The sequence below is a fragment of the Acanthopagrus latus genome, chromosome 8, assembly GCF_904848185.1.
Source record: "Acanthopagrus latus isolate v.2019 chromosome 8, fAcaLat1.1, whole genome shotgun sequence".
Taxonomy (NCBI): Eukaryota; Metazoa; Chordata; class Actinopteri; order Spariformes; family Sparidae; genus Acanthopagrus; species Acanthopagrus latus.
The window spans coordinates 12298600-12317987 of record NC_051046.1 but is presented as its reverse complement, the minus strand read 5'-3'; the positions used below and the strand labels follow the sequence as shown (position 1 = coordinate 12317987).

The window sequence follows — 19388 nt, the reverse complement described above, 5'->3', positions numbered from 1 at the left end:
AAACTCTGATGTCAGTGCTTTGAAAGGGCCGAGTGTAACGCCTGGTTGTAGGCAGGTTTTGTAGCTTACTGATCTAGTTGCAGATTTTTCAAACAGTCTGGACTCCTGCAGGTAAGAGGAAACACATATTAACGCGGGAACAGACTTTGGCACAACATCGGCGCTCTCCATTGAGTCAAAGCCCTGGTTTCACCTCAGTTCCTATCACTCTCCCTGCTCTGCATCTTCACCTCCTCCATCAGCGGGGTTGTCTTTCTTTTGCAGTGCAAAGTTTCCACAGTTGCTCCATTGTTACCTGAGGATACAGGCCAGGGAAAAAACAGGCCAAAACTATGCCTCGTCCTGTTTTCGTTGTGCAATGGCAGACGAGCTTCCTCTGTGCCGAATTTGTTCAGGATTACGCCGGGCTTACTGTATGGAGCCAATTTAGGTTTTTGTTTTTCAGTTTTAAATCAAGTCTCCGTCTACTTCAGCTGTTAAGCTGCAGCACTGTTTTTTCTGTGAAGCTCCAGAAATCAACCAAAATTCCCCTGATTTTCTGTCGGCATGGTGGTGAGTTGATAATTTTCATTATGGGGGGAAACGTATCCTTTAATGTAGTAAAGTCATTTTATAGGAATGTATAACCTGTGATTATTATTGTATGAATCCAGTGTCCTTTCTTGAAATTCCACCCAATTTGTTCTGGGGGATCTAATAGATTTATCTTATTCTAAATTAATTGGGGAATGTTTATCTGCCAGTGCTCTCTTTTCAGTTACTTCCTGTATCTCAAATGTTGGATAACACCATCTCTTTTGTAGTTTCGTGCGCGTAAATTAAAATCACTGACAAAATGTGAGGTTTCATGCGTTTTTCATCAGTTTTGCTGATGCTATCACAAATCTCAGACAGCTATCCACAACACAAAGCACGTCACAATAATAATAATTAAAAAACACACATGTGTGAACAATGTGTGAGTGTGGCTTCTTCGTGGTTCGGGTCAAGAGACATCAAACAAATGCATCTGCGAAGAAAAACCAGAGCTGAGCGGCTTCCAGCCCCGCAAACAAACACAAACCAAGCAGCAACATTTAGATTATCCCTCTTGTTCCTGTTATTCTCATCTGAAGAGGTCATCCAAGATTCTGCAGACATGCCTTCCTTGTGTGTGTGTGTGTGTGTGTGTGTGTGTGTGTGTGTGTGTGTGTGTGTGTGTGTGTGTGTGTGTGTGTCTATTGCTGTCTTGCATTATGTTTCATGAACATAGTGTCACCAGACCAGTGGAGTAACATTACCTGTTTCTATCAACAGATGGCAGCACACAATAAGTCATGATGGAAGAATTTATGTGGGTCTTGTTTTTCTTGACCTGGTGGCTTCATTTTTTTTTTAAATTTTTTTTTAACATTTTCCACATGTATATTTCCATGAAGGGGGTGAGCAGAGAGTTGCTAACTGTTTGTAGGTTAAAAAACAGAAATCAAATCAAACCAAATTGACTGGTATTTCTGTGTGATACCTGTCATTTATTGCAGGTTAACTGATGTGACATAACTGAACGCTGTATTTCTATATACTGCGGCAGACAGTCTCCATCCAGCTCATTCTCTCAGGTTATTTTTCTCCGCCAGCTGTGTCTCAGATTTCAGCCGAAGGAAAAAATAGTAAGCTGTGTGATGAGCAAAGAAACATCTTGGAGCAATCTGTGTGTGTGTGTGTGTGTGTGTGTGTGTGTGTGTGTGTGTGTGTGTGTGTGTGTGTGTGTGCCGCCTGTGTAGAGTCTCAGCTCGGTCTGATCACACAGTCAATCGATAGAAACACGCAGGTACATATCGATACCAGCACAGGCGCTGGTAGATGACAGGTTTACATGGTGAGGCGGTATCTGCTTGGCTGTTTACCCGTCATTGTCACTATCTGATCAGACAGCTTCCTGCAGCAGCGCCCCCACAGGCTGACAGCGGAACTGCAGCACACAGATCAGCGTCAAGCTACAGGACACAACAACTGAAACCCCTGTCAGGGTCAGCAGATTAAAAGTCTGTGTGAAATGACATTCAGTTATGGGAACTGACAGACCGAGGGTGTGTTTACTTAAAAAAACAAACAAACAAACAAAAAACACCTTTGTCAGTTTACAATAATGTAGGAGGAGAGGTAAAACTTAAAATGTATACATTTCTGGAAAGTAGGTGGTAATTACCCGGCAACATATGTGAGATTTCTTTAAAAGTATCCCTTCAGTACTAAAATAATTACCTCAAATCTTTATTCAAAATTATTCCATATTCCTCAAAATTGGCGAGGGATATCTCAATAATTTAGTGTCTCACTTGATTATTTACTCTGTGTATTATAATATTCTTGATCACCAAAAACAATGTGACGTAGTTCATTTTACGTTGATTGACTATCCATGCACACGCATATATGCACCCATATCCCAGCATCCTTGACTAATTTTGATTAGTGTATTCAGTGATAGCCTTCTGATATTTTCCAGCATGCAGTTAATAAATACCCGCTAATTTCTTTATTACATTCCAGGGAAAGCTCCAACTAGTTTCTGTCTAACTTCTGCAGGGCAGTAAATAGAAGTACTTTTGTTTGTTTGTATGTTTGTTTGTTTGTTTTACCATTGACATTCTCACACTCTCTCACACACGGCTTGTATGAATTGAAATGTGATATTCCAGAATACAAAAATGTGTCCAGGTTGGGAGGGAAGGAGGTCAGCTGAGGCCCCCAGGAGTCTTATCTGGACCTCATTAACACCCTTACTCTGCACACCTCTGTGTTGATTTCTTAAAGGATATGTTCATTTTTTCCTTAAAACAGTAAACCAGGGCCTTTATGTAAATTGACACAGTTTGTACTTGTTGCAGTCATTCCTCTTTACCTTTAAATGATTGCTGAATAGTGTGCTTCTAGTGGAAGTAATGAGGGCCACAGTTTAACAAATAAGCTAACTACGCGGTTGCTATGGGCCAGGTTGATAAATATGTATTTATTGTGTGTTATATGTTATATCAATGGTAATCATACAAAAGAAAAACAACATATTTTGTTCACAGGTCCACACCACTGGTTTAATCATTTATGTCATTATTTATGTTATATTTATTTCACATTGTAGTACATTTGCATTTTAGTCACATTTTACATACTCAACGTTTATCATTTTGATGTAAGAAACCATTTTATTTGTCGCTGACTGTTCTGAACTTTTGCACATTTCATATTAAAGTGGTTAACTTGTTTATAGTAAATGAATTGTCAGCTGGTTTATTAAGATACTTTCCAGCTCATTAGTAACCCAAAATAAGGTTTGTGTTAGATGCACCATGGAAAACAATGGAGCATGAACATTTCATAATTAATACTGGCAGTACTGAGGTGGGTGGTGCATTTAACTTGGGGTGGGGAGGCCCCAAATCAAATCCTACTTTAGGGCCCGGTAAGCATTAGGCTGGTTCTAATAATCACATTAATTACGGGGAGTGGTGGGCATGTTACTTTTAAATGCAATATATTACATATTACTAGTTACATTAATTTTATATGACGTTACAATTTTACACTGCATGCAGAATCAAATTACGTATTAGACTGCTTGTGGCGTGGTTTTATTTTGAAGGCCGACTCCCAGCGCACTTCCGGGCTGCTCTCCGCCTCCTGTGCGCAACTTGACGCAGGCAGCTCGTCTGTAGCTGCTGCTGGCTGCTGCAGGCGTGCTATTTGCGGCAGCGGAGAGATCTCTGCGAAATGCCTTTTGTACTCCCGGGTGTTTTTGGGGTTTTGTTTTGCGTTTCGCGAGGGTCAGATCACAGTGTTTGTAGCCATGCCCTGTGGTGGATTCAGCGGGCTGTCCTAGCTGACTGAGCCGCTCCAGCAGCGGTGGGTCCGGTGCAGTGCACAGCCGGGGATGAGGCCTACTTGTTAAAGCTCCCCCACCACCCCTCCATCGCGATGGCTGATGATCAACAACAACCTGGTCAGAAGCCTGCCTCGGGATTAGGCTCTCTTCCAGCGTTGGTGCCAGGACTCCAGGGGCCCGAGGCTAACGCGTTACAGTTCAAAATAAAGAATTCAATTTGGTAAGGATGCGAACGGTGCCCGAGCAGCCACACTGTCCTTTTCGCTAGCCGTAGCCTCGTAATTAGCGTATCTAGCTTGTGGAGTGGCAGGAGGAGGATGTGTGCTGCACAAAGCGGCTGGAAATAACACGAGTGCCGCCGCGCTAACCCGAGATATCTTCAGCGAAGCACGGCGGGCCACGCTGTCCGCTAACTGTTTACGCATTAATAACACGTTAACGTCGGGTTAGTTTCAGCCATAGCAGCTATAATGATTAGCATCGAGCCATAGGAGGCCATGTGATAGATGACACCAGATCCACCGGTGGTGCCTCTGATGCTCAGGATGACAGGTGTCAGAGCAGACAGCTCCACCGAGACGCGCTGATTTAATGCTCCTTAATGATAATATCCTGTGCTCACGCTGGTTTGTATGGCGTTTTGCATGTTTGTTTTCTGCGGTGGCTGTTGGAAATTGCTCATACTCAATTGTGTCAGGTTGGGTTCCCCCCCCTCCCATCACCTTCAAGTATATTCAATCAGGGCTGCACAATTAATGGGAATATTCACAAAATGGTAATATAACCAAACGAGAGAGGCTACCATTTTTTAGTTATTATTATTATTATTTTTAGCAAAATAAAATGTGAGATAAAAACAGGATTGTAATGAAGAGAGATGTGTCCTGACCTACAAATGTTGTACTCCAGATGTGTGGGCGGGGGCTGATCGACATGTCATATTAGTGGTAGATGTTGTAGATATCAGCATATATAAAAACTCCTTGGTTTTAAGGAATACAGTGCAGAAAAGGAGGCGTGGGATGATTTATAATCAATAATACATTTCAAATTTCAAATGATGTTTACTGTTTCATTTCACTGATGTCATGTTAGACCTTTAAGATTATTGTATACTGTAAAACATCCCGCCTAAATTACATATTTTTGGGGTTTCTGCAAAAAAATGTGCGTATAGCTGCTGATGCATCGATATCAGAATTTTTTTACTCCCCGATATCAGTATTGGCATCGGCCCCAAAAACTGAATATAGGTCGGGCTCTTGTAAAAGATCAAAAAACAACACGTGTTGGTTTTGTACAGACTCATCGTCATGATTTTAATAGTTATTTCAGTAATAATGAGAAGCCCTGAAATAATATCTCTTTTTAATCAGATTATTCAATGTGGGGCAGAATTATTTGCTGGAGAAGATTTATAGGAAGATGTATCTATCTGTCACCACCGTTGAGGGAAACGGAGGATCCTTTACTGAAATTCAAAATTTTTACAAAAAATGTGTGGTCATCAGAGTTTGGGCCAAATAAATTCAACAAAGTGATCGTGAATTAATTAAACCAAAAATTACAACAAATCTCCTGTTTGGATCTGTAATCTTTAATGTTAAGTTAAAAAAAGATGTATTATTAGAATTCTGTCTAACATTATAAGACAGAATTGCCGGAGAGGTGAAGTGTGCGTGGTAAACCAGTGAGATGCAGCTAGGTTTTAGTTTCTGCTCTAATGATTTGAACAATGACAATGTGAGTCTCTTGTAGGATAAAATGTCAGCTGTAAGTTAATTCTAATGAGAAAAAAAAAAAAATCCCAGTACTTTGAGGCTATGTCGCAGTCATGAAATATATCAAATACAATTGTAGTAAATAACATTTTATTGTCAGTAGCTACTCAGATGTTCTTACATACTGTGAAATGGCTTTGGGAAGAATTCGGGCACTTATAGGTGTAATATAAAATCAATTCAAATGCACTTTTTGCATCTACACACAATAACCCACAGTGATACTTTGAGTATACAAGGTTGTTTTGCTCAAATCTCCTTTTTGTGCCCCTGCTTTGATTATCCTCAAGATATCTCAAGGTCTTTATCTGAAATCAGACTTAACCCTCATCAACTGAATACATAGACTTCATGTTTATTGTCCACTCTATTATTTGTGTGACCAGATTCTGAATTTGAGTTCCACACGTTGAGTTTTTTTTTACAGAAAACATTTTGACATATTACATCATGAAGCCCCATGTGGAAGTAATAAGTAGTATCGGCTGGATTCCATTTAGCTGCTTCAGTTTCAGGGTCATCATTGATTCTATCAGTCACACCTGTGCTTTGCTTTTCATAGCATGACAAGTTAACAAAGGCCTATGGAACAACAGATCCCTCGGTGCAATTCGCTGCATTTTACAGATGTAAAGTTTACAATCGGGTGACTTCACATCTGTGAGCTGCCAAAGCTGCTGTTTAGGATGATCTGACTTGATACATATTAGAGAAATGTCACGTCTTGATGAAAGTAACATTTTACTGCTTGGTAGCAGTTGCAGTGTACATTTTATTTCACATTTCTGACTTTTGCTCTCTCTTTCTCATCGCAGCAAATCTGTACAATCAAAAGTGGACAGCATATTGGTGAGTATCCACAACACACTGATCTACTGGTCGTCTTGGTTATTTGTTATCTAACACTCTCCCAACCCTCTTATTATTGAAAGGTCACACAAAGTGTTTGTTGGTGGATAGTAAGAACAGGTTTGCAGCTTAGCATTTACAAAGAAAAGGATATATAAATGTATGTTCCGTGCTTACAGCCTGATGCGCTTTACTGAACCGAGCTGAGAGCGTTGTGCTTGTTTAGTATTTGAATCGCGGTAAAAGACACAAAACGACGATAATAACATGAACATTTGTTTTTCCATAATAGAGTAACAGTAGCACATATGATGTTGGCCTGTAAGTACACTTAGATCCAGTTTCACAATATTCAAAAGAGCAGCTTTCTTGTCATGCACAGAAGATGAGCTGTATTTATCTCTGTCACGTGTGTGTCAACCCTAAAAGCTTTCTATTTATGCACATTTTGTTGTTGATTCATCTGAAGTGTCCCACACATTTTACTCCGCAACAAAGCTACGTTAGTGACATCAAAGCCACATCATAAAGCTTTTTCCGTCTTCCGTTCCTAATAAAAAACAGAGACGGTTAACGGTCTGTTTTAATTTCAGCAAGTCTGTCTGGTCAGGTTTTTTATAACAAGTCCCCTCAGTCATGCTACTGTAGGAAAAGAACAATTGTACATAATAAAATTAATGGTAAGACTTTCTGATAACCATAATTAATTAATACAAAATGGATTGTTAATTAAACTTGAGTTAATACTACAGCCAGACCAATACCGGGTTTTGGAGCCAATGTCAATATTAAGGAGGCAAACAATTACGATATTGATATATCAACTGATATTCTTTATATGAATAATATAAACACAAACACAATTTTTTTGCAGTGTTCCCCCAATTGTGGTTATCAAAAACTTGTAACACACATAGTTACGTAATCAATGCCGGATACTTCATTGTCCAAAATGACGTCAGGACACTGAACCAGTAATTTGATACACAGGGAATTTGACATTAATAAAAAGAATCAATATAATTTGCATTATGTTTTCATACTGCCACAAAATGGACCACATATACGCCATACAGTATATTCCGTTTTCAATACTATTTACTATTTACATGGGCGTATGTGATTCAAGGATGTAAATTCAAGTGCACTTGAAGAATAAAACTCCATCACTAGGTCTACAAAATATGGCTTATCTCAGAGATTTATAGGCTGGGCTGTGTTAAAAACGCATAGCCTATATTAATATGGTCATGTGCTGTGATGGATACTTAAAAAAACAACAATAAACACTTCACTACAGACGGTAACACAGATTGTAATGCGTTCCACGGCATAACTGTAGTCATGTCTTACTGAAATATTATTATTATCAACATGTTACATTAATCCATAACCTCTAAAAGGAATAGATAACTAAAGCGGAACCTTTTTAACGCATTACCTCTGACACTGATCGTCATATTGCCCAAACATAAAATGTAAAAAAAAAAAAAAAAAAAAAGATGATGATTTGACTCCATTCTCAACACATGTGGGTTTTTTCTTGACTGGAATTCATATTTAGTAAATGAATAAATGTTTGATAAATGTGTCAGTCAGTTTAGGAAAAATTCAAACCACATAAAGGTACAGTATTATATTTTGTTTTTAGCTGCTGATCTTAACCCTTAGTATACAGGTGGTGCTAGCATTGTGTAGCCAATGGATGGCTTGAGAAAACATTTCTCGTATCTGACATTTTGTAGTTAATAATCAAAATGAGCAGAGAAGGGATCAGGTAATCCCTGCTTGTAGCAGTGGGGTGTGTAGTAAACAGCAGTTTCATTCGCTGCTGATTGGCTGACAGCTCTCACCTCATTCATTCAAGTATTGGTTTCCTTAGCAACAAAGAGGCAAATAGAAAAGGAAGAGGTAAGATGAATCCATTCTTAGACACCAAGTGAAAAGCAGATGGGGTGGAATAAATAGTGAAGAGGTTGTGTGTCATACCTGTGTAGATTTTTTTTTAAAAAAAGGTGCTAAATTCTGACCCAGATAGCCTAAATTCTCTGTGTATGTCCAATTTATTTATCCTATGTTATGCAAATTAGGCGAGAAATCAATGACAACTTTGGAAACCATGTGTTTGTTAAAATCGTGCTATGTAAATAAAGTGGATTGGATTGGAACTTGTGTTTTACTTATATTACACTCAGGAAGCATACTGTATGTATATAATTTGTTTCTGTTTTAAATTGTGGATGTACCAGTTGTGCCATTCTAGACTGATAACATAAAGTGTAAAATGACAATTTCGCCGATACTAATACCAATGTTTTTCTTGTTTATTTTGTTATTGTTGTCATTTCCTTTTCTACCATAGAAAAAAAGAGAAATCTTCATTATATGAAAACATGTGAACTGTTTAAAGGTTACCCAGCCCTTCATTACAGTGTCTTTTCAAAAGAGCACAAACGATTGTATGAAACAACCTTTGATGAAACACTCTCACACATGAAAAATACCCTTTTTTTGGTATTTTATTAGAGTAGCTAGGTCTCGGTTTAAAGCAATCAGTTATTTTGGATTAAATGATTGTTTACCGCTTTTGAAATAGGCCTACATTTGTCAAAACTATATCCCATTAATTTCTCCACAGTGTAGTGAGGGTGACTTAGAGACTTTCCTGAGTAGGAATAGAGCTGCTGCGTGCTCAATGAGCAAGGAAATAATTTCTAAGTAAAACCAAGTCATATTCCCTAGGAAAAATTAAAGTGTTAACAATGGCCTAGCTTTTGGCCCAATAACGATTATTCTGCAATTATAAACGAGTATTAGGCTATAATCAGATCAAGGTTTATCAATTTGCCCCCTAGTTCTTTGTACAGCCTCAGTTCTCTCAGAATTTCTTTCATAGCCAAGCAAAATTTGTGTCATATCTGAAAATCCCCTGACTATTGAATCGAATCAAATCAAGTCAGGACCTGGTGAATTGGAAGGCAGTTGATCTGGGAAATCAGTGTTGATACTTGGCTTTAAACGTAACTGTTTCAAGAATCCATCTTATTCAGAAACATCAGCATATACAGATGTTCCACTGATAAATGTGCACACCCCTTGTTTGTATCACTGATCTTTTCTGTGCGTTTGTGTGATATTTTTTATATTTACAGCAAGATGTTGAGAAGTTTACAGACATCGAAAAGCTCTACCTCTACCTGAAGTTGCCTTCTGGTCCCAGCAGTGGCAATGACAAAAGGTGTGTCACAAGCACACACTGTACTCAAGTTTTCCACTTTTGCTCTTTGTCTCACACACACACGGCTGCTTTGTTATGGCTCTCATTACATTATTGGCACTGTTGTCTCATTGCTTGTCAAAAATTCACTATCCGCAGGCTACTACACAGTTTAGGCTGGTAGCTTCTAAATTGAGATGAATTTCAAGATTTATTTTTGCTTTTTTGACATTTTTGGGGGGGGGTTGAGTTCTTTCTTCATGCAAAGTTTTCATTCATTTTTCAGCTGTATGATTGATTATCATTATGAAGCAAACCACTGATCTATGTAGACTTCTGCTATACCTAGCTGTCTGTGTTTCATTTGTTTCCCCATATCTATTCATCACCCCAACCCCCCAATTCTGCCCATTTGGACTGAGAATGAGAGGGGGTCCTCCACTCCTGGATTATGGTATTAAAAAGTTTCTGTATTAACAAGAAATGATGCATACAAGTGGAGGACACTGCCTCACCAGATTTATGTTTCTCTTGTGCCAATTTCAGTGATCAGAGTTCCATGTCGTCAAGCCGTACTCAACAGATGTATGCATTCAACTGGATACGGAATCACCTAGAAGAGCACCCAGAGACTTCTCTCCCAAAGCAAGAGGTGTATGATGAATACAAGTAAGTGTTACGGGGTCAGTGGAGGAGAGGGGACTGATATACATTATGTGTAAGTTTATAATCTAATGTCGGATTCTCCTCCCCTGCAGGAGCTATTGTGACAATCTCGGCTACAATCCACTGAGTGCAGCAGACTTTGGAAAGATCATGAAGAATGTCTTTCCTAACATGAAAGCACGTCGACTGGGCATGAGGGGCAAATCCAAATATCCTTTAATTCTGATGAACCTGAGAACAAAGTCAACTACCAGATCCCAATAAATCCTACACGCTTCCCCTTTTAGGTCATTACTGTCGGTATCTGTTGGTGAGCCTCTGTGGCCCTATTGTTCCGGTATGTCCTGCACTGTTGGCACTACTCATCCTTGTCAGCAGCTTTATGACCGATGAGTGTGTTGAGTATGTGGCAGAGCCCGTCGCTGAGAGAAAGAAGAGAAACGAAAAAAGAAAGGAAAACCACTTGAGCCTGTCACTGTAGCATCTGTGATTTCACCTGTCAAGTCCAGTTTCTCCATATATTTCACCTCCACCTCTTCACTTGAGCAATTTGCAACATCTTATGACACATATTCTCAACTATAAGTGGCAACATTAGTGAGATTTTCCTTACTGAATGAACTACAGGCTACTGCTTCCTGATGGTATGGAGATGTATTTCATCTCACACAGGTGTAGGATGTACAAGCTAGCTGGATGTGAGTTGTAGTCTTTGCAGTGTGTTTACTTGCAGCATTGTAGCCGAGACTCAGGCGACGTGAAATGACAAAACAGTTGACTGTGGCACTAGTCAACTGCACATTCTAGTTTGGTAAGTTCCTCTTTAAAAAAACTAAACTAAAAACCACTAGTCACCTGAGTGCTGTTGCAGGCAAACTAAAAAGGCGGTAGTGCGAATTCTTGGCAAGGAGCTGAAAGCTGTTGTTTGGCTCTGAGGTTTTCTAGATTTACAGTTTCTGGCAGATGATTTAAAGAAGGCGCCTTTTTCCTTGGGCCTAGAGGAGAGAATAAAAGTAATGAGTAGACGTATCCAAGGTCATTATGCGTTCAGACACCTTAACTCCTTCTCACATACTGTTATAGCGGGTTAAGGAAGAAAGCTTTTGTTCACATGCCATCCTTACCCAACCTGGATCTGCAGAAATCTGGCGATGGGGTAAGATAATCTGCAAAACCAACATGCATTACATTTCTAGTCCAGCTTTTTAAAGAGTCTGATGCTGATCAACTTGCTGCTTTCTTCTGTCTGACTGCAGTGTGAGCTGATGGAGCCATCAGGTCAGTCTCCGAGCGCTGAAGATGAAATGAGATCTGCAGCCTGCGGACTTGTGTGTGAGTGGGCCCAAAAGGTCCTGAGTCGTCAGTTTGACAATGTGGAGGACCTGGCCCGCTTCCTGCTCAATAGCCACTACATTGGTACTAAATCCATGGCTGCACTCACTGTTATGACCGGAACACCCACAGGTAAAGAGCTACTAGTGTGGTACTTTTACTCTTGTCTGTATTTGTAAAGTTCATCGGGTGTTGTACATCATAGTTGACATCCTGAAGAGTTCTTTAAGGAGGTTAAGTTGGAAAGGCACAAGCTAATATCTTTAAAAAACGAAATTTGTTGTCATTTGTGATTACTAGTGTCATGATGATCACTACTTAACATCGTCGATTACATGGGTAGAGAAGTCAGTTTGCTGAGTTGTAAAGGAAGTAGTCACACAGTGAGAATAGATACATCATGTATGGATACATCAGTTATTTTTTAAATCACATCATAGCTCTGTAAATCAGAATAGAGTCATGCCTAGCAATTCCCATCCCTTTTTCTACATGTGTCCCCCAAAGCAGCGAGTGCATGCACATAGTTGTCAGCTGTCCATGGTGCTGAAAATGTAACTCATTTAATTCAACTGTCTTGTCAACCTCGTCTCATGGTGCCACCCCTCATGATGATATTTTAACTGAAAGTTTTATGATAATTGAAATATTGGGGGATATTTTTTTATCTTTTGTACTGAGTACATGATGAAAATGGCCATGAAGCACAAATTAAAACCAGCCTAAACTCAAAAGAGACTTTCTGCTTTGCCTTCTCAAAAGGCATTAACAATTCATGTTAAATCGGAAACTGTCCGTTAGTAAAGAATGATACTTAGTCCCACTAAAGAACAAAGTTATGGAAATAAGAGATTAAATTCCATCTTTTTTACTAAGGTCAGTGGTTTGCTTACAAACTAGAAACACATTGGAATAAATGGGGACATTTTTTCCAATATATGTACTTGTCACCAAGATGGATTAGGGTTTTCAATTTAAAACCTTTTTGCAAGTCCTGAAACTGCCACCATTGGCTTCCCTTGGTTTGAAGTGCTTTTCGTTTTTCATAATTCTTGGAATTTTTCTCCTTGACAGGAATGAAGACGCCAACTCCAGCCTCTGCATTTGTGCCCACAGCTGAGGCAAACTCTTTCCAGCCCCAGGTGAAGACCCTGCCCTCTCCTTCTGTTGATGCAAAGCAGCAACTGCAGCGCAAGATCCAGAAGAAGCAGCAGGAGCAGAAGCTGCACTCACCCCTGCCCAGTGAGACCCAGATCAAGAGAACAGAGGCCAGTACCCCTGGCCCGACCATCCCCTGTGGCAGCCCTGCTCTACTCTCTCCACAGCCAACCATAGGCATCGTAGTAGCAGCTGTCCCCAGCCCAGTCACGGTATGTGGCTCAGTATATCTTGCTAATTACACTCAGACGTGTTGAATATAAATGTGCTTAAATGTAATTTTATATTCTCGCTGTTCTTCTCCCAGGTACAGAGAAGCAGGCAGTTGATGACCTCGCCCAGCCCTGTAGGGACAACAGAGGGCAAAGTGTTGCCTGTGAACTTCCAGGTGGTCACTCAGTCTCTTAAGCAGTCCCCCAAAACCCCCCAGAATATCTCCGCTAGCCCTGTGGGTGATCGGCTGGCAAGACACGGTACACGGTATGCCCAAATTCTGCCCAAGCCCTCTGCCACCAGTGCCATCACCTTGCGCTCACCACCCACCCTGCTCATCACCAACAGCCCTATAAAAACTGTGATGCCCAATCCCCATGTCAGCTCAGTGAACGTGGTGAAGATGACTGCCATTGCTCTGGCTCCCAGCAGCAGCAGTGCAACAGTGCGTCCTGCCTCGGCTGGTGTGAACACCACGGCAGCTTTGGACGAATCCCAACACCTACAACTTGTAAACTCGGCGGCCCCTCCATCACCTGCAATCAGACCCAGTGCCCCAGCCTCCAACATAACCCACTCCACTGACACCAAAGTTGTGTCTGAAGCTGGAAGTGAACATAACCCCACCCTTGGCACAGACAAAACAGCTGTTGGGTCCAAAGAGGAGAGAGTGGCGAAGTTCAGGGCTGCCAGTGAGCCAAGCTTTCTGGTTAAATGTTCTCCAGGCCTAGACAAAGGTTTAAGGTTGAAAAATGACCCCACATCCCCACCCATGTCTGTAGCTGTAGCTGGGACTCAGGACAGCAATAACAGTAACTGCCATGACAGTACTTTGTACTTGACTGTTGATAATCAAAACTCCAATGGCAACACTTCATCCAATGGCTCCTCCGCTGTTACCCCGACATCAAAGGATCCCTGCTCAGATGCCAAGAGCCCCAGGAAGCGCACAGGCTCAAGCGGGGACTCCCATGTGATTCCTGTGAAGAGGGTGTTTATCTCCCAGCAGCCACTGGCTGTAATTGACAATCCCAAACTTGGAGTCAGTGCTGCAATGAAGAGGATCCCCAGACCGGGAACCCCTGCCAGACCAGAGAGTGCCCCCTGCAAGGTGTCTGTGAAACACACCTCTATTGGGCCCACACAGATCCTTGCACTCTCAGATTCGCCCATCACGCACACTGAGGGCACCCAGACTGTTGTCAAACCCCAGGCCTTGGTGGTGAAACGCGAAGACCATTCACTTAGCACTGATACCAGCACTGGAGCAGCTGGAAGCAGCACGTCTGATCAGGCATTGCTGCAGCAGATCACCGGGGACCCTCGTGCCATACCAGCCAACTCAGGAGCACACGAAGCCTCTGTGATGAGCGACTTAAAGAGCACAATATGGGAGGAGGGACAGCTTGATGAACTCCGGAAGCAGGCTTTTGCTCAGCAGATACCAGCAGAACACAAACAGGCGCCTACTGACCAACTTTCCATTATAGCCCAACCTTCTGAGGCCTCAGGCCAGATCACCCTCACGCAGGAGATGGTTGACTTTGCAGGTTCTCAGCCCAACATGGACTATTTTCCGTTCAATGACGATGACATGACCCAGGACAGCATCGTGGAGGAGCTGGTCCAAATGGAGGAGCAGATGAAGCTGAAGGGTCTGTTCAGTAGTTGTGTTGACGTGTCTTTGCAAGGCCAGTCAGCCAGCAATCAAGGTTCTATCCTCGGTGCTCACCAGGCTGGCACCTCTTTCTACCACTCTGCTCACAGCAGTACCACTCCTGTCCAAACTCCCACACCAACACCAACTCCAACCCCAACACCCACCCCCACCTCTGAAATGACGCTTGGGCACAGCTTGACAAGAGAGAGCCCCTGCTCCCGCATGGCTCCCATCACTCCTGTGGATGGAGCCATGGGTCGGCACACACCCATCAGCACACCGCTGTCCAACTGCAGCAGCAGCGTCCCCCCCAGCCCGGTGGAGTGCAGGAACCCTTTTGCGTTCACTCCCATAAACTCAAGCATCACAGGTTATCATGATGCCAGTATTGTATCCAGCAGCCCTGTTAAGCCCATGCAGAGGCCAATGGCAACACACCCTGACAAGGCCAAACTGGAGTGGATCAACAACCGCTACAACAGCAACTCTGCAAGTCCTTTGTCCAACCATAGCATCGGCATTCTGCCCAGCTACCAAGACCTGGTAGATGACCAATTTCGTAAGCCACATGCCTTTGCAATTCCCGGCCAGTCATTTCAGGCTCAGTCGAGACAGGATGCTGCTCACTTTGGTCGTTTGACTCCCATTTCCCCAGTGCAGCAGCAGCCACAGCAGCAGCAACAACAACAGCAGCAGCAGCAGGTAACCACTCCCACTAAACAGGAGAGTTTTGCTGTGCCTGCTCCGTTAGACAACAAGGCATCAACCTCATCTGCGTCGAGTACTTTTCGTTGCCGCAGCGTTAGCCCTGCAGTGCGCCAGAGAAACTTCAGTGGCAACACTGGCCCTCCAACCACCACGACAAATACCACCACCACCACCAGAGCTGTGGTTTCCCCCTTTAACTCCCCCATCACGTCTGAGGTGCTCAGCATCCTATCCAACTCCCAGACGGTCAGCTCGGTCCACAGCATGGTCCAGCGTAGCCAATCTGTTCCTCTGAATATCATGATGCAGAGTGAGATGCTGCCTGTGCAGGGTCAGAGTAACACCGCCAAAATCACCAATGTTCTTCTCAGCAAGATGGAAGCTGATGGTGATGATTCTGTTCGTGGTCTAGGCATAAACAACCTCCCCTCAAATTATACGGCCCGTATGAACCTCACCCAGATCCTGGAGACCACTCCTGGTTTTGCTGGAGGAACAGCTCACCAGACTCAGCTGCCGGTTAGCTCTAGCCCCGCTGCGTTCGAGCTCCAGCAGCATGGCTACCTCACCACTGGCAGTGGAGATCAGGTGAGTTTCTCCACTGGGGACAGCCAAGCACAAGCGGGTCCTAGTGAGCAAGACCAGCAACAGCAGCAGCAGCAACTCCAGGAGAATCCTGTGCAGACACAACCACAGCTCCTCCTCCAAAGCACACAGCAGCAGGAGGTGGAGGACGAGCAACAACAGCTGGATTTCAATAACACTGTCAAGGACTTGTTGGGGGATGATGGCCTCAACCCCAGCTCCCAGTTGGTGGGTCAGGTAGCTTCAGAGCTCAACGCCGTGGCGTCCGACTTCTCAAACGACATCAGACTGACCTCAGATCTGTCCAGTAGCATCACTGACCTTAACACATTGGACACCAACCTGCTGTTTGACCCTAATCAACAGCAGGAACAATATGAAGACTCAACACTGGAAGAACTGAAGAATGACCCGCTTTTTCAGCAGATATGCAGTGATACTGTGAACTCTGGTTTTGACTGGCTAGAAAGCAAAGACCAACCTACTACAGTAGAGATGCTGGGCTAATGTTATCTTTTATTCTGTTCTGTTCTCTGTTGTTTGTTTGGTGCGTATGTAGTACATCTGTTTTTAAACAATAATTTGTTGGGATTTGTCTGGACTTTGCCATTCGTTCTGTTAAAAGTGCCAGGCTTACCAGAAAATCTCTCCTACTGATGTTTGGTTACTTCTGTCCTTTTTCATTTGTCACCAAGAGTTTCAGTACTCTTAACCACTTTACTCCCTCATCTAAAATTAGACATGTAAGCATTTCAAGTAAAAAAGTGTGAGTACTCAGTGGCAGCGTGTACTTGCAAAACAGCAGGTTTGTATGGTATGAACATTAAGAGTAACATAATCTTCCATGTTATAACCAATCAATAATGCAATATTTGTATTTAACAGATACTTAATGAAAGCGAGATGGGTAGGAAATTTGGCACAAAAGACCAAAAACGTATGCTGTTGTATACAATTTTCAGTGTGTGCAGTTCAATTTCAACCAAATGGAGAACATATTGGGATTGTAGTATATGCACATAATAGTTGTAGTACATTTGCCTGCCATATCTGAATATTAAAAAGGGTAGCATCTTCTGCTGCCAGGTGCTGAATTTATGACATAATCTTTATACTTTATCATATACCAAATCAGTGGAAAACTGATTAACATCTGAGCATTGTCCAAGAGTGAAATTTTCTTAAAGCCTATACTTCTTGTACTGTTTAATATCTTATAAAGGGAGAAGACGAATCAGTGGGGAGAAGATGGGAATTCAGGCCACTTTGTGGACTACACATTGAAAGGAATCAACAACTGGCTGCCTTATTCCCAAAGTCCAAGGCCTTATGCCATCTGTAGAGTGACTGTATATAGTATAATGTTGAGAATCTTCGGAACCATCCAGAGCTTCATCATATCAAGGCAGCTGTTTCTCTGATATTTTCAGTACTATTTCTTATTGTTTTCGTTTTGCAGTGTTACAATATAGATGCGTATTGTATAGGCTAACAACTACACTGTGTGTGCCCTTATCAGTAATGGATTTAGAGGAACTTGATATGCTGTCATTTCATGAAAACCATGGCAGGCACACTTTCAGTCATGAGATTTATTTTTTTTGGGGGGGGGGGGCATGCTATACTCCCAGCTCGGATAAGAATATCAATGGTATGGAGAAGGCTTAGTTACGTAGAAGGCTAGAGGCTGACATGTATGTTTTGATGTCATCTTGAGATCAAGAGGAAATTCAATTATATTTGTGGAGAACCCAGCCTTATTTCCATACCAAAGATGATCTGTTTGAATAACATAAGAGATTATTACACATAGACACTCCTAGTAATCATTAACAACAACGGGAAACGGGCAGCCTCAGAGATATTAAAGAGTTTTATTGCATTTGAGGAAAAGGATTAAGTTGCATAAATCTTATGTACAGTATGTAAATTTGTGAAATGGTCACTGTCCTATGTTTTATAGATAACCATGGACCTGAAAGCATGTTGAAACCATCACTGCTAGCCAGGTAGGCTATGTGATACAGTAGGATGCTTGCTTGAGTTTTTGGCTATTGTCAATGTTGTATAAGTCATGTTTAAGCTCCATCTGTAAATAGGATAGATACATAGAGATTTGATGTATCAAGACACTATATTATGGCCATTATTCTAGCTAAGTATGTGCCATTTTAAAAGAAAAAAAGCTTAACAGATCTATAGTCGGCAAGATACTGTATGTTGTGTGTTACATTTCTGGCTCAATGTGTCGTAAAAGTAATGCTGTCTGGTCTCGCTTGCTGATTTTATTTTACTTTTGTTCTATTCAAAGATAATAGGTCTCTGCGGTTGCAGAAGTGATGTGTGCTTTGAGCAGGATCAATAGCATGGTATATTGAGAAAAAAAAAAGTTGTGATACTGTTAGCTGGTTGCAAACATCTCTGTGACAGACGTTGTGCTCAAAGCCTTTCAGCAGACACTGGAAAAAACGATTACTCATGTTTCAACAAACTTTGGAGGTTCACATTATTGCACTAAATTTTTATGACACATGGCTTTGCCACATCTTTATGGACAAATGTAATGATGGATGCCCACAGAAAAAAAAAGAAAAAAAATATTTTTTATGACAAGATGAGTAGGGAAATTTAACTGTCAGAAAATGACTAATTGTCTTGTAGCAAAATGTGCATTAATCTCAGTGAGATACACATTTCTTACTCATTCTCATACATGAGAATATAAAGCATTGAGGGAAAAAAAAAGTTAAATAACCTTTTAAAACCTACATGCTCATTATGTTGATAAATGATTGTACGCACGCATGTGTGATGACTTCTGTTGTACTTTGTATTCTTGGTAACCACTGTCTTCTGTGATTGGGCAGGTTCTGTTAACCAGACTGGCGGTGCTAGTTTCATGAGTTACATTACTTTTGTTGTGTGCTGTTTACTAAGTTAATGTTGTTCTATATGTTATGTTGATGACTGTTTTCTGTCAATTTCTACATATTCTTATTTTGCAAAATGCATTTGTGAAGAAATTTAACATTTCCTCTTAATTTCTTTCTTTAACAATAAGGCACTGATATTTGAATTTGAATGAAGGAAATGCACCTCTTTATGAGTACAGGAGCTCCATCAAGCAGTGACTCTGATTCTTAACCTTTGACTGACCCAGATCCAACTCTGTTTGACTATCTTGTCCATTTCTACCAGTAGAAAAAAAAACCCTCCTCTGTGGTGTTGTCTGGTGTACTGCTTAATGTACAGTAGCTTGTTAATATTGCAAACGCGTTGTTTCTTTTTTCAATGGAAAGTACTCACTGGTGAGATTTTTAAAGTGGTTTTAAAAGCCAATAAACTTTTTTAAAGAAT

The 19388-nt window shown here is 41.5% G+C and overlaps 1 protein-coding gene across 3 annotated transcripts; it reads left to right on the top strand.

Moving 5' to 3' along the window:
* Positions 1-3661: 3661 nt before the first annotated feature.
* LOC119024338 (DNA-binding protein RFX7) lies at positions 3662-19388 on the top strand. Of its 3 annotated transcripts, none has more exons than XM_037107030.1 (10): positions 3662-4082; positions 6459-6492; positions 9645-9730; positions 10125-10163; positions 10256-10378; positions 10468-10584; positions 11447-11531; positions 11632-11839; positions 12782-13077; positions 13173-19388. In XM_037107030.1, the coding sequence occupies exons 1-10, from the start codon at positions 3955-3957 to the stop codon at positions 16536-16538; spliced, it is 4482 nt and encodes a 1493-aa protein (XP_036962925.1). In that variant the 5' UTR covers positions 3662-3954; the 3' UTR covers positions 16539-19388. The 3 variants fall into 3 exon arrangements, with proteins under 3 accessions (XP_036962925.1, XP_036962924.1, XP_036962926.1); XM_037107029.1 differs by having other exon boundaries at positions 10077-10163; XM_037107031.1 differs by lacking the exon at positions 10125-10163.